At 49.3% G+C, this 25792-nt stretch overlaps 1 protein-coding gene across 3 annotated transcripts in view; it reads right to left on the bottom strand.

The window, feature by feature from the left end:
• Window positions 1–3263: 3263 nt before the first annotated feature.
• IGSF21 (immunoglobin superfamily member 21) overlaps window positions 3264–25792 on the bottom strand; it is a 404504-nt gene continuing 381975 nt past the window's right edge. For all 3 annotated transcript variants that reach the window (XM_029066236.2, XM_029066237.2, XM_029066238.2), the window contains 4 exons: window positions 15351–15436; window positions 13634–13826; window positions 9797–9835; window positions 3264–3511 (listed from right to left, as the gene is read on the bottom strand). In XM_029066236.2, the coding sequence (XP_028922069.1) occupies window positions 3438–3511; window positions 9797–9835; window positions 13634–13826; window positions 15351–15436 (392 nt within the window). In that variant the 3' untranslated portion in view covers window positions 3264–3437. The remainder of the gene's footprint in view (window positions 3512–9796; window positions 9836–13633; window positions 13827–15350; window positions 15437–25792) is intronic.

The raw sequence follows: 25792 nt of genomic DNA on the forward strand, positions 1-25792 counted from the left end.
TCTACCAGAAGACTTGTCCTGTAGACTGTAAGCTCATTGTGTCCAGGGAATTTGTCTCTTATGTTGTTATATTGTACTCCCCCAAGTGCTTAGTACAGTGCTCTAAACACAATAAGTGTTCAGTAAATACTACTGATTGATTGTGGGCAGGTCACTTAACTTCTCTGTGCCTCAGTTCCCTCATCTGTAAAATGGGGATTAACTGTGAGCCTCACATGGGACAACCTGATTACCCTGTATCTACCCTAGCGCTTAGAACAGTGCTCTGCACATAGTAAGCTCTTAACAAACACCAACATTGTTATTATTATTACTGATGGAAGGAAAAGCGATCGATAGTGGCCTAGGAGTCAGAAGACCAGAGCGAGACCTTTAACTTCTCTGAGCCTTAGTTTCCTCATCTATAAAAATGGGAATTAAAAGGCCGCTCTCACTCCCCTTTAGACAGTGAGTCCCACGTGGGGCCGAGGCTGTGTCTGATCTGATCATTCTGTATCTATCCCAGCACTTAGCACAGGGTAAGCACTTATCCGAGACCACAGCTATTGTGATTGTTACTACTATTATCCCTTTAGATTGTAAGCTCATTCAATTGTACTCTCTCAAGTGCTTAGTACAGTGCTCTGCACACAGGAAGCGCTCAATAAATATGATAGACTGACTGATTGATTATTTATTAGTTCTGTTGGGGCAAAGGCTGGCTCCATGCCACTTTTGCCTGAAGGGCCTCCCTATGCCCACATCCACATTGTCTCCCGTGCCCGCCGGGGGTACCGGTGACATAATGATAACGATAATGATAATAATTGTGGTATTTATTATGTGTTTTCTAATTGACAGCTACTGTACTATAAGTTCTGCGGTAGCTAAAAAGTAATGAGGTCAGACACAGCCCCTGTTCTACAAGGAGTTCACAGTCTCAGTAGGAGGGAGAACAGGTATTTAATTCTCATTGCACAAATGAGGAAACAGAGGCACAGAGAATCAATCAATCAGTGGTATTTACTGAGCACTTACCGTGTGTAAAGCACTGTACTAGGTAATAATGTCGGTATTTGTTAAGCGCTCACTATGTGCCGAGCACTGTTCTAAGCGCTGGGGTAGATACAGGGTAATCAGGTTGTCCCACGTGAGGCTCACAGTTGATCCCCATTTTACAGATGAGGGAACTGAGGCACAGAGAAGTCAAGTGACTTGCCCACAGTCACACAGCTGACAAGAGGCAGAGCAGGGATAGGTGCTTGAGAAAGTACCACACAACAGATCACGCATGGCCCAGTGGCAAGAGCAAGGGCGTGGGAGTCAGAGATTGTGGGTTCCAATCCCGCCTCTGCCACTTCTCAGCTTTGTGACCTTGGGCGAGTCACTTCACTTCTCTGGGCCTCAGTTCCCTCATCTGTAAAATGAGGATTAAGACTGTGAGCCCCACGTGGGACAACCTGATGAGCTTGTATCTACCCCAGCGCTTAGAACAGTGCTTGCCACGTAGTAAGCGCTTTACAAATACAATAATTATTAATTATTATTATTATTTGGTAGACACTTTCCCTCCTGCAAGGAGCTTACAGTTTGGAGAGGGAGACATAACTGAGGCACAGAGAATCAATCAATCACTGGTGTTTATTGAGCACTTACTGTGTGCAAAGCACTGCAGTAGGCGCTTGAGAAAGTACCACACAACAGATTTGGTAGACGCTTTCCCTCCTGCAAGGAGCTTACAGTTTGGAGAGGGAGACATATTAAAATAAATTATGGATATGTATATAAGTGCTGTGGAGCTGATGGAGGAGGTGAATATCAAGTGTTAAAAGGGTACAGATCTAAGTGCATAGTCTACATAGGAGTAGTGGCAATGAGGTCTTAATCAGGGAAGGCTTCTTGGAGGAGATATGATTTTAATAAGGGTTTGAAGGTGGGGAGAGTAGTGGCCTGGAATATATATACAGAGAAGCAGCGTGACTCAGTGGAAAGAGCACGGGCTTGGGAGTCAGAGGTCATGGGTTTGAATCCCGGCTCTGCCTCTCGTCAGCCGTGTGACTGTGGGCAAGTCACTTCACTTCTCTGGACCTCAGTTACCTCATCTGTAAAATGGAGAGTAAGACTGTGAGCCTCACGAGGGACAACTTAATTACCCTGTATCTACCCCAGCCCTCAGAACAGCGCTCTGCACATAGTAAGCGCTTAACAAATACCAACATTATTATTGTTATTATTATTATTATTATACGGAGGGGGAAGGAGTTCCAGATCAGAGGGGGGACAGAGGAAAGATAGGCAAGATCGAGATACAGTGAATAAAGTGGGACTGGAGAACTGAAGTGAGCAGACTGGGTTATAGTAGGAAATCAGCAAGGTGAAATAGGAGGGGTGAGCTGATATAGTGCTTAAAGGCAGATTGGAAAAAGTTTCTGCTTGATGCGGAGGTGGATGGTTAACCCCGGAGGTTTCTGAAGAGAGGAGAGACATGGACTGAATTTTTTTTAAGAAAAATGATAGGCGCGGCGGAGTGAGGTGTGGACTGAAGAGGGGAGAGACAGGAGGCAGGGAGGTCAGCAAGGATGCTGACAGAGTAGTAAAGGCTGTATATAAGTGCTTGGATCAGCATAATCGCTGTTTGGATGGAGAAGAAAGGTCTGATTTTAGTAATGTCGTAAAGGTTCAACTGACAGGATTTGGCGACAGACTGAATATGTGGGTTGAATGAGAGAGATGAGTCGAGGTTACGGGCTTGTGAGATAGAGAGGAGAATGGTATTGAATGCAGCGATGGGAAAGAGGTGGGGAGGACAGCGTTGTGGTGGGGAGATGAGTTCTCTTTTGGGGAAGTGAAGTGACTTGCTCAAGGTCACATGGCAGGCAAGAGGTAGAGCTGGGATTAGAACCCAGTTCTTGTGACCCCCAGACCCACTGCAGAGTTGCCTATTCTTCCTGTTAGAGAAAGCACATCCCGTTGCAGTCATGGGAACGTCAGTCTCCTAGCACGCTGTCGGATTTTGGGGGGGGGGGGTCAAAGATTGGTACAATCGTGGGACCCCAGGGGCACTCAATGGAGACATCTCAGTTGACTTATCGTCCACCTCCCCGTGCACGATGGGAGAATCACGTTCATCAATATCACTGGCACCTACAGGAGACAGGAGGACTGGTTGCCTTTAATACTTCTTTTTTTTTACCTTTTTCAGCAGAGCTCCTTCGTCCCCTCCTGCCTCTCCCTTTTCCCACCACCCGGCCAGCCTGGAGAGAACAGACCACGCGGAGCCTCCGACCGGGGAAAAATTTTCTCGTTTCGTTTTTAATTAAACCGACCGAAGAAGCCAAGACACAGACGGAAAGAGACCGAGAACAAGACTGTAAATAGTTTAGAAAAGAAATGAAAACCGATCGACGGAGATGTAAATGCCAGGTGGAAGCCACTGGAAGGAGACAGGCGGCGAGGCTTCACGTCAGCTCCAAGATCACTGTTAGGGCAAGCATCAACGTGAGCCTGACGCCGACGAGGCTACAAACCGAACCTAAACCGGAACGTGAGAGAAAAGATCAGGCCGTTTGCGTGAAATGGTGCTAGCAATATCAGTCAATCGATCAATCGGTCGTGTTCACCTGGAGCTTATTGAGTGAAGAGCACTGCACTAACTGCTTGGGAGCAGCGTGGATCAGTGGAAAGAGCCCGGGCTTGGGAGTCAGAGGTCATGGGTTCGAATCTCGGCCCTGCCACTTGTCAGCTGTGTGACTGTGGGCAAGGCACTTCACTTCTCTGGGCCTCAGTGACCTCATCTGTAAAATGGGGATTAAAACTGTGAGCCCCACGGGGGACAACCTGATTTCCTTCTATCTCCCCCAGCGCTTAGAACAGTGCTCGACACGTAGTAAGCGCTTAACAAATACCGACATTATTAAAATAGAACAGAGTGGGTAGACACGTTCCCTTCCCACAGCAAGTTTCCGGTCTAAAGGGGGACACAGTCATTAATACAAATAAATAAATGGTGGATGGGCACGTAAGTGCTGTTAGGCTGAGGGAGGGGTGAATAAAGGGTGCAAATTCAAGTGCAAGAGCCATGGAGAAGGGAAGGGGAATGGGAGGGCTTAGTCAGGGAAGCCCTCTTGGAGGAGACGTACATTCAGTAAGATTTTGAAGGAGGGGAGAGTGATCAAGAGTGGTAGCAACTGAAGGTGGGAAGGTGTTGTCTTTGTAATGTGTCAAGAGATAGCAGCAACAGTAATAATAGGAGTAGTAATAGATTTATTGAGCATTCATTGGGTGCGGTATACTGTACTGGGAGCTCGGGAAGTTCAGAACACAAGCTGACCCTGTTCCACCCTAACAGGAGGCCGAGACCTCAGGGAAGGAGTTTGCGTCGTGTGCTTTGACGTTGGACACAGCTAGCCAAAGACCAACCCTGAAAGGCCTTTGCCCCAGGATCCCACACCTCTCCATTACCGTGGTTCTCGTTTGACCACTGAGGCTAATGGGGCCTCACTTCATGGGAGGCTGATGGGAAACCAGCCCTCAGGCCAGGAGGCTACAGAGGTTGGGGCATCAGCGGATGGGGAGCCGAACTCTCGAAACCCTTGAGAAGCAGCGTGGCTCAGTGTAAAGAGCCCGGGCTTGGGAGTCGGAGGTCATGGGTTCGACTTCCGGCTCTGCCACTTGTCAGCTGGGTGACTGTGGGCAAGTCACTTCACTTCTCTGGGCCTCAGTTACCTCATCTGTGAAATGGGGATGAAGACTGTGAGCCTCATGTGGGACAACCTGATGACCTTGTATCTCCCCCAGCGCTTAGAACAGTGCTCTGCACACAGTAAGCGCTTAACAGATACCAACGTCATTATTACTTTATTGCCCCGTCGCTCCGAGAGTAGAAACCGAACACTTTCTGAGGGCAGCCAGGTGCGAGCTGTAATGGGCTCAGTGAACGACGATGGCTCTGAAGTCATACAGACCTTAAAGCTTTAATGACATTGATCTTCTGGGGTTTTTCCAGTCTCTCTGCTACTTAGCCTACCATTCCCAAATCTAGGACTTTTCCCCTGCTCTTGTAAACTCTCCTCCTCCACATCTACCCGGATGATTCACCTCTGCTCTCCTCTGTCTGCCAGAGTCCACCTACGAGGCTGCCTTTCTGGATGGGCTGGGTGCTACTGGTCAATCCCGCTACAGAAGAACTGAACAAATACTCTAAATTATTATTATTATTGTTGTTGTTGTTGTTGTATCTGTTAAGTGCTTACTATGTGTCAAGCACTGTTTTAAGCTCTGGGCTAGATACAAGCTAATCAGATCAGACACAGTCGCAGTCCCACCTGGGGCTCACCGTCTAAGTAGGAGGGAGTACCGTATTTAATCCCCATTTTACAGTGGAGGAAACTGAGGCACAGAGAAGTTAAGTGACTTGCCCAGGGTCACACAGCGCGCAATTGGCAGAGCCGGGATTAGAACCCACGTCTACTGACTCCCAGGCCCAATCTCTTTCTACTAGTCCACTCTGTTTCTCACAGTCATATCAATGGAAAACCAAACAACAACCCAGAAAGCACTAAAATCTGCATCCTAGACAGGAACGCTCTAAGCAGAGTCTCCCTTCAGCTAAACGAAGAGGCCGTTTGGGGTACGCCACAGGCCAATTTGATGAAACTGCCACACCTCCATTCGGCCTAGTTAGACCGTGAACATTTTGAAGTCAGAAATCCAGTAGAGAGTACCTAGGCAAGTGCCATCCCTCTATAATCTTAAAGCCAGAAGTCTGACTAGACATCAACCAGTCCATCTCCCTGCCTCCACTTCCTATCCATCCCGGTTTTAGACCCCATCAACCCTCGTGGATGTGTTTTCCAGCTGAGGAGCAATTCCTGGTTCCTTGCTCTTCCTGTGAGAAGCTCGTGACCTAGTGGGTAGAGATGGGCCTGGGAGACAGAAGGACCTGGGTTCTAATCCTGGCTCTGCCTTTTGTCTGCTGGGTGGCCTTGGGTAAGCCACTTCACTTCTCTGTGACTCAGTTACCTCATCAGTAAAAATGGGGATTAAGACTGTGAGCCCTCTATGGGACAGGGGCTATGTCTAATGTGATTAACTTGTACCTACCCCAGCACTTAGTACAGTGCATGGCACATAGTAAGCTAACAAATACCATTAAAAAAAAATCATATTATTATTATCTATTAAAAAAAATCTATTAAAAAAACTCTTTCCATTGCATTGGGAGCCCTTTTCCTTAGTGGAAATGGAGAATAGTTAATAGTTCCTCCTTGAACCAACTCTTCTACCGGTTACTTAAACTACACCGTTTCTGGTTTTCCAGGGGCAGAAAAGCAACAATCCAGAAAACCCTAGGCACAAACTCCACCTGGGTCCCAACCTTTCCTAGGAGGACCTTGTCCTGTTTCTCTGCCCCTCTGGCTTGCCCTCAATTAATAATGACGGGATTTGTTTAGCGCTTACTATGGGTCAAGCACTGTTGTAAGCGCTGGGTAGATACAAGCCAATTAGGTGGGACACGGTCCCCATCCCAAATGGGGCTCACAGTCTTCATCCCCGTTTTACCGAGACCCAGAGAAGTTAAGTGACTTGCCCACGGTCGCACAGCAGACAAGTGGCATTAGAACCCAGGACTCTCCGACTCCCGGGCCCCTGCCCTATCCACTAGGCCACGCTGCTTCTCTGTTACTATGAGAAAATGCAATTGCGAACGGCGGCTTCTCCGGCACTCGGTCCAGTGTGCGTTCCAGTAGCTGAGGGCCAAGCTGCCTCTGACCGATGGGCTCTCATTCGGAGAAAGCGCGGAGCCGCTCCGCTGGAACCCGAGCCAAGACATCTTGGCTCTGGAGGGGGTGAGATCCCGGGCAGCGGAGCCACCGGGAGCTCCACTTTGACTGCCAGAGGGACGTGCGTCAAAATTAACTCATCAATTCAGGTTTCCAGCTGGTAAAGGGAGATACATAGACTGAGCCTCCCTTTGGGATGCCATGAGAATCAATTACCCCCGGCACGATTTCCTGCTGAAATCTGGAATTTATTGCCCCTTGCGGGTATTGCTCAGAGCTGACATTTGTGTGACTTTCATGGAATAAATGTGTCATCTGATACCCTCCTCTCCTACCTGGTGGTCGCTCTCAGACCACGTTGGGAGGTCCTATCTGTCCAAATCTGTGCTTCCTTCTAGGATTCGGTATCTCTCATGCTCGTAAATGACCTATCGAGAGCCTCGGGTGGCGACTCAATCACCGAACGTGGCCCAGCAATCTAGTTGGTGTCGGTCAGTGATAAGTGCCCTCAGGATTATCTCCCGTATACCACACCGCACCCGGTAGAAGTAGATGTGTGAATGTAATAATAATAATAATAATAATTATGCTATTTGTTAAGTGCTTACTCTGTGCAAGGCACTGTACTAAGCCCTGGGGTGGCTACAAGCAAATGGGATTGGACACAGTCCCTGTCCCAATGTCTCAATCCCTATTTTAGAGATGAGGTAAAATAGGCTCAGAGAAGTGAATGACTTGCCCAAGGTCACTCAGCAGATAGGTGGCAGAGCCAGGATTAGACATGACCTTTTGAATCGCAGGCCGTGCGATGCGGCTTCTCATATAAGATGCCCGCCCAGCCTCCAGCTCCTGGATCCAAGTTTAGGTAAGAGAAATGAAGTGTGGGTCAATCCCCAAATAAAGCCAGGCTCCAGTGAGCCCGTCACTGGGCAGCGATTGTCTCTATCTGTTGCCGAATTGTACGTTCCAAACGCTTAGTACAGTGCTCTGCACATAGCAAGCGCTCAATAAATACGACCGAACGAACGAATGATTCCAAAATCCCATACGGGTAAGGCCGAGCCGCTGGAGTGTATGGGTGGTAACTTTACGTTCAAAATTCACTCACAGTCGACTTTGCAAGTACTACCGTTAAATAGCATTAATGAGAATAACGATCCTGGCCGTTGAGGGTACCGCCCCGTCCCCCCAACCTGGAAAGCCCTTTCCCATCAACCAGTCAACTAGTGAGTGGCTCTTTCCTGCCCTCCAAAACGCAGCCATCTCAGTGAGGTGGGAGGGGGACACTCACTGGCCAGCCCAGTAGGAATCAATGTTTTGGAAAGGCAGAAAGGCAGTGTTTCTGGAAGCAAAGGTCGCCTCTCCCAACGTCTCTACTCATTTTCGGGTTGACCGAAGAAAATGGAGGGAGGAAGCAAAATGACCTAGCAGAGCTGATGATGAAACCTGCCCAGGCCAGATGCTTTAGTGGGAGCCAAATGTGAATACCCTGAGACTAGATTGATAATAATAACAATAATAATAATGCCTCGTCTATGTTTAGCGCTTTTTCCCAACTGTTTTGTCATCACTGATCTCATTTTATCCCCACTACATTTCTGTAAGGATATTGTTTTCCCCATTTAAAGATGAGGAAACTAAGGCCCAGAGAGGAGGTTAAGTGACTGTTCTAAGGTCACTTGGCAGGCCAAGGGGCAAAGCTGGGACTATGAGTAAATCAAAGGTATTACTGAGTGCAAACTAACTTCTGGGTCCCATGTGAGCTCCCAGCTGCAAGAGCGCTCCACGAGTTATTATTTCAACGGTTGTTTTCTCTCTTGGGGGACAGAGACCACACCTGTTCTTTTATCTGCGTCCCCCAACTCCACTTCTCTGTAACCCCTGTCAGGGACCCAGGGCCCTTCTTGATAAGTTTTTGTTCTCCTCTCCTCCCTCCTCCCTCCCATTTACTACTTTGCCGGATAACAGCAGTGCGTGAGGTCTGGTATTGGCGGGAATGAAGAATTGGGTCAAGCCACTCCCCCCTTGCATACTTTCCTTTTCTTCCTTCTAACGTGATGGATACTAGCGACGGGGGTGTGCTAGCTTGTTGATTTCCACGCCCGGTGGCGAAAGGGTTGGGGGAACTGTCACGGCAGACCACCCGTGGCAAATTTCGGAGTCACCACATCCTTCCAATAGCCACCCGGAATGTGGCCGCTCGATTCCGTTGGATGACGGAACCTCGGCCTGCCAACCTGTAGCCCAACAGATCCGTTCTCATGGATGATTTAGCTGAAGTCCCTCCTGGACTCTGACCGGCGCCCTTGTTAACAAAGCACTGACCGTGCCTTTCTAAACTAGCCTTTCTTCCTGGAAACCGAGCGCCGGTGTCACATAAGACACAGACGGGGAGGAATGAGCCACCGACCTGAAGCAGCCCAGGGGAAGTTAGGGAGGGAACAGAATATCCATTATAATGATTTAGCCTCCCTTGATGGGTTGTGATTCCAGGAAATATGTGTATTCTTGACTTCATAGCTCAGGTCTTGCTATACATCTCCTGGATCTGATTTTGTGTCTAGTGCATTTTTCTTTCTTGGCCTTTAGTTTGGAATAGAACAGGTCCAACAGGGGGAACCGAGACGCTCAGCTCTCTCCCGTCTGAAGAATGTGTTAGTTGAGCTCACTGGGCTCGACTGGTGCGAAGCTTTGGAAACAAATCCAATGTGTGTTAGATGAGGACTCTTGGCCCACGGAACTCTTGGACTCAACCAAAATTATCTCTCAAAGTCATGAGGATGAGAGTGGGGTGCATTCTCTAGACCGTAAGCTCGATTTGGGCAGGGAACGTGTCCAGCAACTCTGCTTCATAGGGCTCTCCATATAGCTTAGTACAGTGCTCTGGACACAGGAAGCTCTCAATAAATATCGTTTGATCTTGGCGAGGGCCAGGACCCTTCAGAGGGCCGATTTGGAACCTCTCCGCGGTGAAACCTTGACCCAGGCACTCAATTTTGACTTCCGACAAGAAATCTGGAGGGGCTGACACTTACCATTGGAGTCCTCTGTTCCTCTGGGAATATTTGGGTTTTCTATGGGAAGAAAATTCGAATTAGGACCGAGGATTTACACGCTGAACATTTGTGTTAGACATGGGGACACCAGGTCTGTGGATTCAGGCCGGCAAGAACCGCGGCACATTCCTTGAGATTATTATGAAACGTTATTCCACTTCAAGAGGTTTGGGGAAAGGAGGGAGTGGGATGACGAGAGTGAGGAAGGTACCTAGTCATGTCCCATGGTTCTAGAATCCTGGAGCTGAAAGGACCAACAAGCTCATCCAATGGGTGGAAAGAGAACAGGCCCGGGGGTCAGAAAACCTGGGATCTAATTCTGACTCCACCTTATACCTGTTGTGTGACCTTGGGCAAATCACTTAATAATAATGTTGGTATTTGTTAAGCGTTTACTATGTGCAGAGCACTGTTCTAAGCGCTGGGGGAGATACAGGGTAATCAGGTTGAGCCAACGTGAGGCTCGCAGTTAATCCCCATTTTACAGATGAGGTAACTGAGGCACGGAGAAGTGAAGTGACTTGCCCACAGTCACACAGCCGACAAGTGGCAGAGCCGGGAGTCGAACCCATGACCTCTGACTCCGAAGCCCAGGCTCTTTCCACTGAGCCACGCAGTTTCCTCATCTGCAGAATGGGAATTCAATATCGCATCTCTCTTCTACTTAGAGCGTGAGCCCCATGTGTTAGCTGGTTATGGTGTATCTACCCCAGAGCTTAGTACAGTGCCTGGCACATAATAAATGCTTAACAAATGCCAGTCATCGTCAAAATACACAGTCAGTTCAGACCCCTACTTCCACGCAGTTCTGCCCTTTACCTATTCATTCATTCATTCATTCGATAGTATTTATTGAGCGCTTACTATGTGCAGAGCACTGTACTAAGCGCTTGGAATGTACAAATCGGTAACAGATACAGTCCCTGCCCTTGGACGGGCCTACAGTCTAATCGGGGGAGAAGGACAGACAAGAACAATAGCAATAAAGAGAATCAGATGGTTGTCAATCCTATACAGAGAAAGCAGTTTGTAAACTGGTTATCCAACTCTGGTTCGAAACACTGTGTTAAACACTGGGATAGATACAAGATAATCAGATCAGACACAGTCCCTGCCCCATATGGGGCTCATATTCTAGAGAAGCAGCGTGGCTCAGTGGAAAGAGCCCGGGCTTTGGAGTCAGAGGTCATGAGTTTGAGTCCCAGCTCTGCCACTTGTCTGCTGTGTGACCTTGGGCAAGTCACTTCACTTCTCTGTGCCTCAGTTACCTGATCTGTAAAATGGGGATTAATACTGTGAACCCCACGTGGGACAACCTGATACCCCTGTGTCTACCCCAGCGCTTAGAACAGCGCTCGGCACATAGTAAGCGCTTAACAAATACCAACATTATTAGGAGGGTCTGAGGAAAGAACTGAGGTCCAGAAAGGTTAATAATAATAATAAAAATTATGGTATTTGTTAAGTGCTTACTACGTGCCAAGCACTTTTCTAAGCACTGGGGTAGATACAAATAATCAGGTTGTCCCACGTGGGGCTCACAGTCTTAATCCCCATTTTCCAGATGAGGTAATTGAGGCGCAGAGAAGTGAAGTGACTCGCCCAAGGTCACGCAACAGACAAGTGGCGGAGCCAGGATTGGAACCCGCGACCTCCACCTCCCAAGCCCGGGCTCCTGCCACTAGGCCATGCTGCTTCTCAGCATTGCCTAAAGTCACACAGCAGGCCAGTGGCAGGGCTGGAACTCAAACATGCCCTTTTCACTCGGAAACACTGATGCCTCAATAGCTCCTCTCCATGTTTTGTGGCCAGGAAGTATTTCCTAGAGTCTAGGTCAAATCCCTCTTGCTGTAATTTGGCCCCATTTTCCTTTGTTCTCTTCCCCCATGGGGACAAAGAACAGCACTCCTGCTGTAATCACGCCTCATGATTTGGGTGGTCTTTACTGTCACTCCTTTTTCCCCAGCAGGAACTAATAATCGTGGCATTTGTTGAGCAGTTATCTGTAAAATGGGGATTAAGACTGTGAGCCCCTCATGGGGCAACCTAATTAATAATGTTGGTATTTGTTAAAGCGCTTACTATGTGCAGAGCACTGTTCTAAGCGCTGCGGGAGATAGAGGATCATCAGGTGGCCCCACGTGAGGCTCACAGTTAATCCCCATTTTACAGATGAGGGAACTGAGGCCCAGAGAAGTGCAGTGACTTGCCCACAGTCACACAGCTGACAAGTGGCAGAGCCGGCATTCGAACCCATGACCTCGGACCCCCTTGTATCTACCCCAGTGCTTAGAACAGTGCTTGGCACATAGTAAGCGCTTCACAAATACCATCGTTATAGAGAAGCAACGTGGCTTAGTAGGAACGGCACGGGCTTGGGAGTCAGAGGACATGGGTTCGAATCCCAGCTCCGCCACTTGACTGCTGTATGACCTTGGGCAAGTCACTGAACTTCTCTGTGCCTCAGTTGTTTCATCTGTAAAAAATGGAGATTAAGACTTTGAGCCCCACATGGGACAACCTGATTACCCTGCAACAACCCCAGGGCTTAGAACTGTGCTTGGCACATAGTAAATGCTTAACAAATACCAGTATTATTATTATGGGTCAAATACTGGACTGTATGCTGGGTTAGATACGAGATAATCAGGTCAGACACAGTCCCTGTCCCAAATGAGGCTTTCTGTCTAAAGGGCTGGGGTTGAGGAGGGGAGGGAACTGCTATCGAAGAAGCAGCGTGGCTCAGTGGCAAGAGCCCGGGCTTAGGCGTCAGAGGTCATGGGTTCTAATTCCGGCTCCGCCGCTTGTCAGCTGTGTGACTTTGGGCGAGTCACGTAACTTCTCGGTGCCTCAGTTCTCTCATCTGTAAAATGGGGATTAAAAGCGTGAGCCCCACGTGGGACAACCTGATGACCCTGTATCTACCCCAGCGCTTGGAACAGCGCTCAGCCCATAGTAAGCGCTTAACAAATACCAACATTGTTATTATTATTATTGAATCCCCATTATAAAGGTGAGGAAAACAGAGAAGTTAAGCGACTTGCCCAAGGTCACAACAGCAAGCGTCAGAGCCGGCAGTGGAATCCAGGTCCTCTGACTTACAGGTCTATGCCCTTTCCACTGGCGCAAGTTGATTCCTTAGGCTATTTTACTTTCGTACCCTCCCGGCTCAATCAGTCAGTTTCATTAGTCCTTGCTCTGTGCAGAGCATTGTACCAAGTGCTTGGTAGAGTACAATACAATGCTCATTTGTATATATCTTTATCACCCTATTTATTTTGTTAATGAGGTGTACATCCCCTTGATTCTATTTATTGCTATTGTTTTTGTCCGTCTGTCTCCCCCGATTAGACCGAAAGCCCGTCGGTGGGCAGGGATTGCCTCTGTTGCCGAATAGAACATTCCAAGCGCTTAGTACAGTGCTCTGCACATAGTAAGAGCTCAATAAATACTATTGAATGAATATCTGTTGCCAAACTGTACATTCCAAGCGCTCAGTACAGTGCTCTGCACACAGTAAGCGCTCAATAATTACTACTGAATGAATGGAATTAGCCCCGACTACCCTGCCGATTAAGAGCTTACAGTCTAGAGGATGAGCCCCGTCCTCTTTCCCCGCCCCAACCCTCCCTCCCTGGCAGGAGGTGAATTACCCTCCCTCAGAGGGTTCCGGGAAAGGGCAGAGGAGCGGAAGCGGCGGGACTTTATATGCCTGACCGACGGACTGGCTTATTGTTTGATCGATCCCAAAGGGAGAAGGCGCTTGAGGGGAGGGAGGGAAGAGGGATGGCAGCGGTAGGGAAGGGGAAGCCATACCAAACACAATAAGCCGGGTGTGGGTATCCGTGGATCCCAAGGGATTCTGAGCAGTGCAGCGATACATGGAGCCGTTCAGCTCGGCTGGCACTCTCTCCAACACCAGCTCCTTCCCATCGTGTTCAGCGCTGCCGTCGAGCAGGCGGCTCCCGACCCGGGTCCAGGTGAACAAGGGTTCGGGGAAGACTTCATTCTGTAACTCAAAGGAGAAAATAGGTCAAACCTCTGCGGGGGAAGGGAAGGAGACGGCTTAAACGAGGAGTTTCAAACCCCTCCCCAGGCCGGACGCAACGGCAAGTGCTGACCCCGGGGTCACGGACTCCCAAACTGGGGCTCGGGGGCTTTGGAGTCACTTGTGTTCTGGAGGTCAGGAGAGGGCACACGATCCCCTGCAAATGGAGGTTTGAAGGTGAAAGGAAAAGGTGCCCAAGCTGCTGACTCAAATGAAATAAAAAGGTAAGGAAAGACGTGGGTGCTGATCATTGTACACGACGCATCCACCATCGAAATAGATTGGCATGCCCTTACCCCATCTCCTCCAGTCTTGGATCCTTCTCTTCCCGCCCCTTTTAAGTTGCAACCGTCCAGTGTTGCTACTTTCCACCCCCAAGCACCCTAAGCCCCTGAAAAAAAAACCTGGGCCGGCCCAGCCCCCGGGCCCAAGTTCAGGCACTGTGAGAAGAGGGGAAAGGTCAGATGTTCTGCCTGGGGATTTCCAAGATATTTCATTTCCCCCTCCCTTCTGGAAGGCCCTCACTTTCTGCTCCTATTCATCCTACTTCCTGGTTCTTCCACAAACTCCAGCTCCGGGTCCCTCCCCTCCAGGAGACGTCCCAGCACTAACCCCACCTATTCTCCACCAAGTCATGAGTCGCCCGCTCCTCTCCCTCTGCTCATTCTTGTATTTTCTCCATCTAGGCTGCTGGACTTTTTTCAGGCTCGCCTCCCCAGTTAGACTGTTCCAAGACTGGGAGCAATTTGCAGGATGGACTGAGTTTTCCCAAGGCTAACCCGGATCCCAAGTGGCTGGGGAGGAGGATGGGGGCCGGCCCTCCGAGTTTGCCCCCCTGAGGAGAATTCTTTCATTCATTTATTCGGTCATATTTATTAAGCGCTTACTGTGTGCAGAGCACTGTACTAAGTGCTTGGAAAGTACAATTCAACAATAAAGAGAGACAATCCCTGCCCACACCAGGCTCACAGATAGAATATAAATAGAATCTAAACAAATAGAATTATAGATATCTACGCATCAAAACAAGTAAATAGGCATTAATATAAATAAATAGAATTATAGATATGTACACATATACACAAGTGCTATGGGGCGGGGAGGGAGGGTAGAGCAAAGGGAGCGAGTCGGGGTGATGGGGAGGGGAGGGGGAAACTGAGGAAAAGGGGAACTTAGTGTGGGAAGGCCTCTTGGAGGAAGTGAGCCTTCAGTAGGGTTTTGAATGGGGGGAAGTGTGGTTATTCGGCAGATCTGAGGAGGGAGGTCGTTCCAGGCCAGAGGTAGGACGTGGGCCAGGGGTCAGTGTCGGGACAGGCAAGAACGAGGCACAGGGAGAAGGTTAGCACCAGAGGAGCGGAGTGTGTGGGCTGGGATGTAGAGGGAGAGAAGAGAGGTGAGGTAAGCGGGGGCATGGTGATGGAGAGCTCTGAAGCCACACGTGAGGAGTTTCTCCTTGATATGGAGGTTGACAGGCAATCGACTGACCTGAAAGCCGTGCACCAGGATCCTCACGGTGTCCCCGACTCGAGCTCTGGTTGGAGTCATCATGATCTTGGGGCCTTTGGGAGCAACTGTGGAGAGAAGGGTCTGGCTGGGGGAGGGCAGGTGGGGGCCCGAGACAGCTGGGAAATTAAGTTGATCATCTGATCGCCAACCCCCAACTCCTTCTTGAGCCCCAATCCAGGGGTCCTTTCCAACTCTCTCTCTCCTTCTTTCTCCCTTTGTGTCTCATTACATGACACCCTTTATGTCTCTTCTTTCTTGTCTACCAAGGATTAAGACTGTGAGTGAATTGAGACTGGGAGCCCCAAGTGGGACGGGGACTGTGTCCAACCCAATGTGCTTGTATCCACTCCAGGGCTTAGTACAGGGCCTGGCACATAGTATGCAATGAACAAATACCAGTTATTGTTATTATTATTACAACACTGTACCCTCCCAAAGGCTTAGTACAGTGTTCTGCATATGGTAATCACTCAATAAAATACGACTGATTGATCGATTCGGCTCTAATAGGGAGAACACCCTCTCTGTCCTCTCCCTCACCCCCTTCCTCCCGGCCCAGTTCAGTTTCTTCAGCTATTCACCGTCTGCAAACCACTCCCGTAACACACAGGTAAACTGAAGCGGGCAGGGAAAGGGACTTGCCCGGAGAGGCCGTGGCCCCACCAGCACCAATCTGAAGACCATGATATACTGTGTGGATCTTTAAAGCTCAGAGCTGGCACGCAGTGGGAGGCTTTGAAGAGTTAAGTCCCTCCCCTTCCCCATAAACTCTGGGGGACAGGTAGTTGTCTCCCCCGTTCTTGAAAATCTTCCATGAGGATGAAAGCGGTTGTGAAATGGCTCAGCAGGAAGCTGCCTGAGCTTTGCTTCACTCCGGAGTTCTGTCACTGGAGAGATTCACAGTGGAAGGAAAAGTTCACGATGGCATTTCTCCCCCCATACTGCCAGGGTGTCTTCTCTCCGAGTAACTCAGAACCTTCAACACCCTGGTTTCCAAAGACACCATCCTTCCCGTCTAGACTTTAAGCTCCTTGTGGTCAGGAAACATATCTACCAACTCTGTTTATTGTACTCGTCCAAGTGCTTAGTATGGTGCTTTGCACATAATAAGCAGTCAGTGAATAATAGTAATAATGAAGGCATTTGTTAAGCGCTTACTATGTGCCAAGCATTGTTCTAAGCGCTGGAAGGCGATACCAGGTAATCAGGTTATCCCACACGGGGCTCACAGTCTTAATCCCCATTTTACAGATGAGGTAACTGAGGCCCAGAGAAGTGAAGTGACTTGCCCAAAGTCACACAGCTGACAAGTGGCGGAGCTGGGATTCGAGCCCATGACCTCTGACTCCCAAGCCCACGGGAGTAACTCTTTCCACTGAGCCACGCTGCTTCTCTAATACCATTGATTATGTAGGATGAGAGATAATAATAATGTTGGTAGTTGTTAAGCGCTTACTATGTGCCGAGCACCGTTCGAAGCGCTGGGGTAGACACAGGGGAATCAGGTTGTCCCACGTGGGGCTCACAGTCTTGATCCCCATTTTACAGATGAGGTAACTGAGGCACAGAGAAGTGAAGTGACTCGCCCACAGTCACACAGCTGACAAGTGGCAGAGCTGGGATTTGAACTCACGACCTCTGACTCCAAAGCCCGTGCTCTTTCCCCTGAGCCACGCTGCTTCTCAGATGGCGGGGGCAGGGGACCAGTAAGGGAAGCAAAGAAGAGCTAGGATTGGAACAGTTGTTTTCACTCTGGAAGCAATGGTATTTATTCATCATCAGTGGTATTTATTGAGCACTTGAGCACTGAATTGAACGCTTGGGCAAATATAATACAGCAGAGTCGGTAGACATGTTCCCTGTCCACAACGAGCTTAGAGCCTAGAGGACGAGCTGAGTTCTACTGAGGGGATTCTAAGGAGCTGAGAGATATGTTTCAAGCAATGCTTGAAGAAGAGGATCCGGGCAGCAAGGCAGAGTGAAGGCTGGAGGCGAGAGAGGCAAACCTTCTTTATGGACAGTACCAGTATTGCGTGCAAATAGGTTAACAGCCCAAGATGTTTTCACCAGCCTGGCGGTCAGCTCTCAGGGCCCCAGAGATCCCAGGGAAGGTAACCTGCACTCTGGATTCACCCAGTTCAAACTGGAACTCAGCTGGGTTCCTTGCTGTTTGAAAGGCTGATCAACGGCCAGGCCCCCATAATGTCAGCCGTTAGTCGCCCCGTTAGTTGCAACTGCTGGTTGCCCCGTGGAACTGTGTCTTTCGGGGTGTTCTGATTTAATTATTGTTTTCAATAAAAAAAAGAAATCTTTTGCTTTCATTTGGCAGCTTTGAGGAGGAGGAGAGGCCAGCAGATATGTCCCTGGGAAGGAAGGGACTGCAAATCACATTCTCTGATCAGGACTTCCATATGGCATTGGCCCCAGTGTCCTTCCCAAGCCCTGCTCCCCCTCTCAATGTGCAATGGCTGGAATGTTTGGTGACCTGAAAGTGACCAGAGTGATTGAGCCAGGACCATGGAGTGACCCTGCCCAGACAGCCTGGGGCTGCGTGGCTCCCCAAGCCAGAGCAGGGGCCATGAGGCCTTCAGTTAGTGACCTGCAGTGGGAACCAATGGCCTGGAAAAGATGTGGAAGGGAAGCTGAGGGGACAGATGGGAAGGTTCTCCCCAGATCCTCAGCTGTTAATGAGGCAACAAAGCAACGTGGGCAGGGATTGTCTCTCTCTACTGCTGAGTTGTGCTTTCCAAGTGCTTAGTACAGTGCTCTGCACATATTAAGTGCTCAATAAATACGACTGAATGAATAAACAAACACGTCTCTCCCTGCCTCCCCCAGCCGCAGAGGAAAGGTGAGGGCGCTGAGAACCGTCGGCAGAGTGGGCTGGGGGAGATGGGTTGACAGGCCACCTTGCAGATGCGGCTGGTTGGGAAGTGAGATGTCACAGGGCCCCAGTTTCCCCAGTCCCTCTCGGGCCAGGCTGAGCAGGCAGGATATATTGGAGGCCTGAGCCAGCTGGCTGGTGTCCACCCCCGTGGACATTCCGGTCCCTCTTGGCTCAGGACCACAGAGCCAGGCTGAATTGGAGATGGCTGTTTCAGTGCAACCGGAGGAGCAGGTCAGAGGGACATAGTTGGGGCTCCCAGGATGCTTCGTTTCCCCAGCTGGTAGGGCGGGACTATCCTGGCAAGAACCGCTGCCCGTTCCCCTACGCTGGGGAAACTAGTGTCCTGTTAGACAGCAGCACTGAGGCCATTATCTGCTCCAACCCCCGTGGAGTCTCCCTGAGCTGGGCAATTGCCCTCCTGGGACCTGCAGAGATCCATATTCCCCAGCTGGAGGGCAGACGGGAGAAGAGCACTCATTCCTCTGGCCTCCATCCCCAGCAGGCACGGGCACTGGTTCTCTAACAGCAGACATCCCTGACATTGCTCACGCTCCCTCTCCGCTTCCTGAGCATGTTCCGGCTACTGTCGCTGGTCCACTGAGCCCATCGTCTCCTCTTGGTAAATGGATCCCGCCGACCGCCTCGGGCAGTCTCCCCAAGGGTTCCTGACAGGAGAGATCCCTGGTCCTCCCTCCTCTCTTTCCTTTTCCTTTTCCTCTTTCTTCACCCTCTCCCACCTTCGCCTCAGAGTTAGCTTTCCTTTCAAGTCCAGTGGAGAAACAAAGGCTCGTGGGCGGCTCCGAGAAAGACGGCCCCTCCCTGCAGAGAGGACACGGTGGCCAGAACCCCGTTTCTCAATGCATCTCAGCCGGCGACAAGCACATCAGAGGGAAGTGGATCCCGGACCAGACTTTAGAAAGGACGAATGGGACCTCCGGTACTGTTCCCCGCCCTCCTCCCAGCCTGCCACGGGCCTCTTCAGCCCCCCTTGGGAGCTAAGTGGAAGCAGGGACTATAATCTTATTGATATGGTATCCGTTAGGTTCTTATTATGTGCCCAGCACTGTACTAAGTGTTAGGGTAAATACAAGTTAACCAGGTCAGACACAGTCCCTGTTGCACATAGAGCTCACACTCTAAGAGAGAATCCTTATTTTTAAAATGAGGAAATTGAAGCACAGAGAAGTTCAAGGAGTTACACAAGGTCACAAAGCAGGCAAAGAATGAATTCAGTGGCAGAACTGGGTTTGGAACCCAGATCCTCAGATTCCCAGGCCATTGTGGTCTTCCCACTAGGTCATACAGGACTTTCCTGCCTAATGCCTCAATCTACCCTTTGGCACATGGCAAAAATAGCAAGGGCTGGTGAAAGAAATAACGTCCTGGATTTATTTTTGGGGGTGTGAGAGTGCTGTACTTGTCTGCCATGTGATCTTAGCCTTAGGCCGGTCACTTGACTTCTCCGTGCCTCAATTTCCTCATTGGTAAAATGGGGATTCAATACCTGGTCTCCCTCCTACTTAAAGGAGTCCTACTGTGAGTCTTACGTAGAACAGGGACTGGGCCTGACCTGATTATCTTGTGCCTACCATAGCTTAACAAATATTATTACTTTTGTTACCTGTTCCCTGAATCCACAGGCATCCCTGAATGGTGTGACCAGACTAATTCAGACCCATGAAATAACTATTCTCATTACCAAAGTCCTTGCCATCCCTAGAAACCCTACCTTAAACCCCTTCTCCCCCTAATTAGCACCCTCCCTCCCCCAGGCTGGTCACTCCGACCAAAAGGCTCGTCCCTTAGCCTTTATGCTTATCGCCTTAAATTGTGGGAATGAATTCTTGTGACTCGGGCTCTTTATAAGTTTTGATGTTTCTATCGGTTAGATCTGATGCTATTTTTCTGTTGGTGCTTCTGGGTTAATCTGTTTTAGCCCCAGTGGACTGTGAGATTGTATTCATGAGCGTGACTGTTACCGAGAAAGGATGTGTTGAACACTGTGTTATAAAAATAGAGTCTTGGAGCTTCTCTGGCCCTAGCCAACCAAGTGAGCCTTGCTCAGAGGGCGAAGCTATAACCACTGCCAACAGGACACAGAACTTTTGTTCTGGGCTGGTGGGATGGTTTGCACTGAGCCATTGTCGCTCTCTTGCCTTGGACTTCTGTACGCGCACCGTGGCGGGGATCGGGTCTATCAGCTCGAATCGGTAGTCTCCCAAGCACTTAGTACTAGTGATCCACACCCAGGACGGGCTTAATAAATACCAATGATCGACTGGCATTTTGAATTTGTTGGTAGGCATGTTCCCTGCCCACAAGGAGGTTACACTGTAGAGGGAGACAGACATCAGTCAGTCAATCGTGTTTATTAAGCGCTTAGTGTGTAGAGCGCTGCATTAAGCACATGGGAAAGTACAAGATAGCAACATAACAGGTCCATTCCCTACCCGTAACTACCTTACAGTCGAGAGGGGGAGAGAGATGTTAATTTAAATGCATAAATTACAGATACCTACGTAAGTGCTGTGGGGCTGATGGTGAGGTGAATGGAGAGTGTAAGTCCAAGCACTGCGTCCCATGTTCTCTGCCCTGCTGAGAGCCCATCAGTAAGGCATAAGCACAACTCAGGCGGCTCTCAGGAAATGCCAGTGACCGATCGGCATTAAAATCCCCGTTGTGCCGGAATCACCGAGGCTCAGAAAGGTTAAGTCATCAATCACCGCACCCACATTTACCAAGGGTCTACTTACTGTAATCAGGCACTGGGGGACATCGAATGATTGATTGACAGAAGAAGCTCTCTCATTCTCTGCCGTGAGGAGCTTTTGACCAGCCAAAAGCCTCTCACAAGTTCTGAGCTGAGTCCGAACCCTAGCGTGGGCCTCCTGATCCTTAGGCTGCTGCCCCAACCCCCATATCAGGCTGTCTCTCTCATTCCCTACCAGTCCCCTACTTCACCTCACGAAGGATAAAGAACCTACCTAAAACAACCGTGTGATTTTTCCCCACGTATTTTACACGATGTGCTTTTCTCTCTCCAGCTTTTTCTTTTCTCCCACTTCTCCCTTTCTAAAGCTAACTAGTATTTGTTAAGCACTTGCTAGTGTTCATCTTCTTCCCTCCTTCACTTGTTTCACCCCACTCTCCTTCCCTCCACGTTTTTATCTGTTTCTTCCTTCTCCTCCTGTCCCCTTCCTTCTCCCTCTTTAACCCTTTTGCTCCTCTTCCATTTCCTTCTCCTTCACTTCCTTTTCCTCCTCCTCCACTTTCTTCTCCTTCTTCACTTCCTCCTCCACCAACACCTTCTCTGCCTCTTCCTTCTCATCCTCACTAGCCCCTACTATGTGCAAGGCCCTGTGCTAGGGACACGATAATTCACAGCAGAAGAAAAGGACAGGTATCCTGCCCTATGGCTATCACCTCTCTCTCCCTTTCCTTCAGTCCGGAAGGACGCTTTAATCTTCAAAATAATCTTGAGAAGAAAAACCCCACAGAAGAATAGATGTGAGCGGGAGGAGCAGGGGGAAGAGAAGGAGAGTATAAGAGAAAGGGAGGGAGGGAGAAAATGAGACAGATCGAGCAAGAACATTTTACTTCATAAAGAGCTCTTAGCTGTTTCTTTGGGGGGGTCCTTTGTGTTGGAGAGGGAGGTTTGTGTCTCCCTCCAGTGAAGGTGGCTATCCAGTCAGGATGAACATAAAAGGTATTTTGTCTTTAATATGCAAATGCTGGGGACTGACAGGAGCGAGCAACTCTCAGAGAGGCTCAGTTCAATGAACTGTTTGATAAGGAATAGCATTCACTAAGATTAGTTCGTTTTAGAACATCAGCTAATCTTTGCTGAACACAAGAGAGGAGGGGGCCCCAGGGGACGGATGGGGCAAGCCAGGCTTTGTGCTCCTGGACCCGTGGATGTGATGAGTGCCCCTGCCCTGGAAGGGGGCTGGGGGGGGGGGGGGGGCGGTGCTTAGGGGAGGCAGGACCGTGCAGCACCCTAAACTGCCCCCCCCAACCCATCCCAGGGGAGTAGGGAACCAGCTGGGGCAATTTTGCTCTCTCCCACTCTAGTTCTCACCTCTGCATTCCTTCCCAGATCTCAGTACAGTGCTCTGCACACAGTAAGCACTTAACAGACTATTACTTTTACTACTTGATCTGAAGTGGCTCCCAGCGGCTGTGTCACACCTCCTGGCTGACTTTGGGCAAGTCGCTTAGCTTCTCTGGGCCTCAGTTTCCTCCTCTGTAAACTGGGGATCCGATCCCTGTTCTTCCTCTTACGTGGACTGTGAGGCCCCACAAGGGGCAGGGTCTGTGTCCAACCTGATTATCTTGTCTCTACCCTAGTGCTTAGTACAGTGTTTGGCACACAGTTAGTGTTTAACAAGCATCTGAGATGGCCCAGTGGATAAAGTGAGCTCCATGAGGGACAGGGACAGAGTCCAACCTGATTACCTTGTCTACCCAAGTGTTTAGAACAGTGCTTTGCACGAAGTGAGGGCTTAACAAATACCATAATCATTATTATAAAGCAGGGGCCTGGGAGTCGGAAGGACTTGGGTTCTAATCCCAGCACTGCCACTTGTCTGTTGTGTAACCTTGGGCAAGTCATTTAACATCTCTGGGCCTCAGTTACCTCATCTGTAAAATGGGGATTAAGACTGTGAAGCCCTGTGGGACATGGATTCAGCCCAACCTCATTAACTCGTGTCTACCCCAGAGCTTAGTACAGTGACTGGCACATACTAAGCACTTAACAAATGCCATTTAAAAAAAAAAAAAAAGAGGGGGAAACTGGGAATAGAGGAAGAGCCTCAATAAGATAGAGGTTCCTCAAGAGTTTCCAGTGATTGTCCATCTACCTCTGCTTCAGAGAGAAACTCCTCACCGGTGGCTTTAAAACACTCAATCACCTTGCCCTCTTCTTCCTCACCTTGCTACTCCCCTATTGCAACCCAGCCCACACACTTCTCTCATCTAATGGCAACCTTGTCACTGTACCTCAGTTTTGTCTATCTGGCCTCTATCCTCTTGCCCAAATTCTGCCCCTGGCCTGGAATGCCCTCCCTCATCAGGTCTGACAGACTATTAATAATGTCGGTATTTGTTAAGCGCTTACCATGTGCAGAGCATTGTTCTAAGCGCTGGGGTAGATACAGGGTAATCAGGTTGTCCCACGTGAGGCTCACAGTCTTCATCCCCATTTTACAGATGAGGCAACTGAGGCACAGAGAAATGAAGTGACTTGCCCACAGTCACACAGCACTCAATAAACATGATTGACTGAATCCCTCACACTGTGGCTGGCCGTCCTCTGTGATTTGGAACTTTTTTTGCCTTTTCCATGGCTCGGCAGTGGAGCAGAGGGTCGGTTGGGTGTGAGTGCTGGAGTGTAGGTCTTGGAGAGATTGGGCCAGCTCCTGCCCTGTTTTGCATCCATTTGTACTTTCAGCCCTATCAGGAGGTCACCGCACCTGCCTTTCTCTTTCCGGCAATTTTGTTTTATGGCAGTTAAGTGCCTACTATGTGTCAATCACTCTTCAAAGTGCTGGGGTAGAGAGGAGTTTATCAGGTTGGGCACAGTCGCTGTCCCACATGGGGCTCACAGACTTAAGTAGGAGGGAATAAGGTTTAATTCCCCTTTTTCAGTTGAGGAAACTGAGGCAGAGAGAAATTAAGTGACTTGTCTAAGATCACATAGCAAGCAATTGACAGAGCTGGGATTATAACTGAGGTCCTCTAACTCCCAGGCCTGTGCTCTTTCCTCTGGGCCACACTGCTTCTGTAATTAATTTATGTAATCCATTAAATAATGTATTAATTTATGCAATTTCCTCCCCCATCCTCTTCTCCAAAACCTGTCGCACTTGTCCTCCCGCCAGCTATTCCGTAGCTGCCTGCTCCAAGGAGTCTTCCCAGTTTAACCCCACCAGACTCGGACCGCTTCACTCAGCTGACTCGCCCAGGGCCCTGCACACGGTAAGCGCTTCGTAAATATGACACGCTGATTGATTTGGAACTTAAGAACATCTCGGTAATCGTGGGTCTGTGCTACTCCTGTGATTTTTTCATTTATGATTTTTGCTTCCGATAAGAGCACTAAATGCTTACTAAGGACATCTTGGTTCTATTTCTGCGTTCCCAGGCTGCCCCACCTCCCCATTCTACTATGAATTCCTGTAGATTGTGAGCTCCTTGTAGACGGGGATTATGTCTACCAATTCTGTTGTATTCTACTCTCTGATGAGTTTAGTACAGTGCTCTGCACACAGTAAGTGCTCAATAAATGTCATTGATCGCTTGCTTGATTTATTCTTCACTTTAATCTCCTTGAGGGCAGGGAAAGCGCCCACCAGCTCTGCTGTATCGCATTCTCCGAATTGCTCGCTGTAGTGCTCTGCACATAGCAAGAGCTTAATAAATACCACTGACTGATTGATTTGCTCTAGACTGTAAGCTCCCTGTGGGCAGGGACTGTGTCTACCACTCTCTTGCACTGCATTCTCCCAAGCAATTAGTACAGTGCTCTGCACATAGTAAGCACTCAATAAATACAATTGATTTAATCCAGGTTGGCTCCTAATCCAGCCCAGAAGACAACTCCTAGAAATTAAATTCTCAAATCTAATGTAGAAATAAAACTGATAGCTCCTTGTGGGCAGGGAACATATCTATCTCTCCTAATTGCTTAGTACAGTGATCTGCACACAGAGAGTGGTCAGTAGATACGGTTGATTGATTGATAATGGGGACTGTGAGGGGGAGTGGCATTTGGCAATCCATAACAATCATGGTATTTGTTAAGCGCTTACTATGTGCAGGGCACTGTTCTAAGCGCTGGGGTAGATACAGGGTCATCTGGTTGTCCCACGTGGGGCTCACATTTTTTAATCCCCATTTTTACAGATGAGGTAACTGAGGCACAGAGAAGTTAAGTGACTTGCCCAAGGTCATACAGCAGACAAGTGGTGGAGTCGGGATTCGAATCCCTGACCGCTGACTCCCAAGCCTGAGCTCTTTCCACTGAGCCACGCTGCTTCTAGCTGGATGGAGAAGCCACTGTTTGGGAGGGTAGGGGGGGAGTGAGGATAACTGGACACGGTTTTAGTCATCCAGAAATTTGGGATGGGGTGAACGGCTGGCAGAGCCAAGTGGAATATAGAAGCAGCGAGGCCCAGTGGATAGAGCACGGGCCTGGGAGTCAGAAGGACCTGGATTTAATTCCGGCTGTGCCACTTGTCTGCTGTGTGACCATGGACTAATCGCTTCACTTCTCTGGGCCTCAGTTACAGCATCTGTAAAATGGGGTTGAAGACCGTGAGCCCCATGTGGGACGCGGACCGTGTCCAACCTGATTACTTTGTATCTACCGGTGCTTAGAACAGTGCCCGGCATGTAGAAAGCGCTTAACAAAACCATAAAAAAACACACATTTCACGGCCTCAGCGAGCATTGGACCAGATCAGTAGCAGGAGTGTGAGATTCAACTTGGCCAATCACCCGCACGAGCCGCGGAGGGTGCTGCATTTCTGCC

The sequence above is a fragment of the Ornithorhynchus anatinus genome, chromosome 5, assembly GCF_004115215.2.
Source record: "Ornithorhynchus anatinus isolate Pmale09 chromosome 5, mOrnAna1.pri.v4, whole genome shotgun sequence".
NCBI classification, from domain to species: Eukaryota; Metazoa; Chordata; class Mammalia; order Monotremata; family Ornithorhynchidae; genus Ornithorhynchus; species Ornithorhynchus anatinus.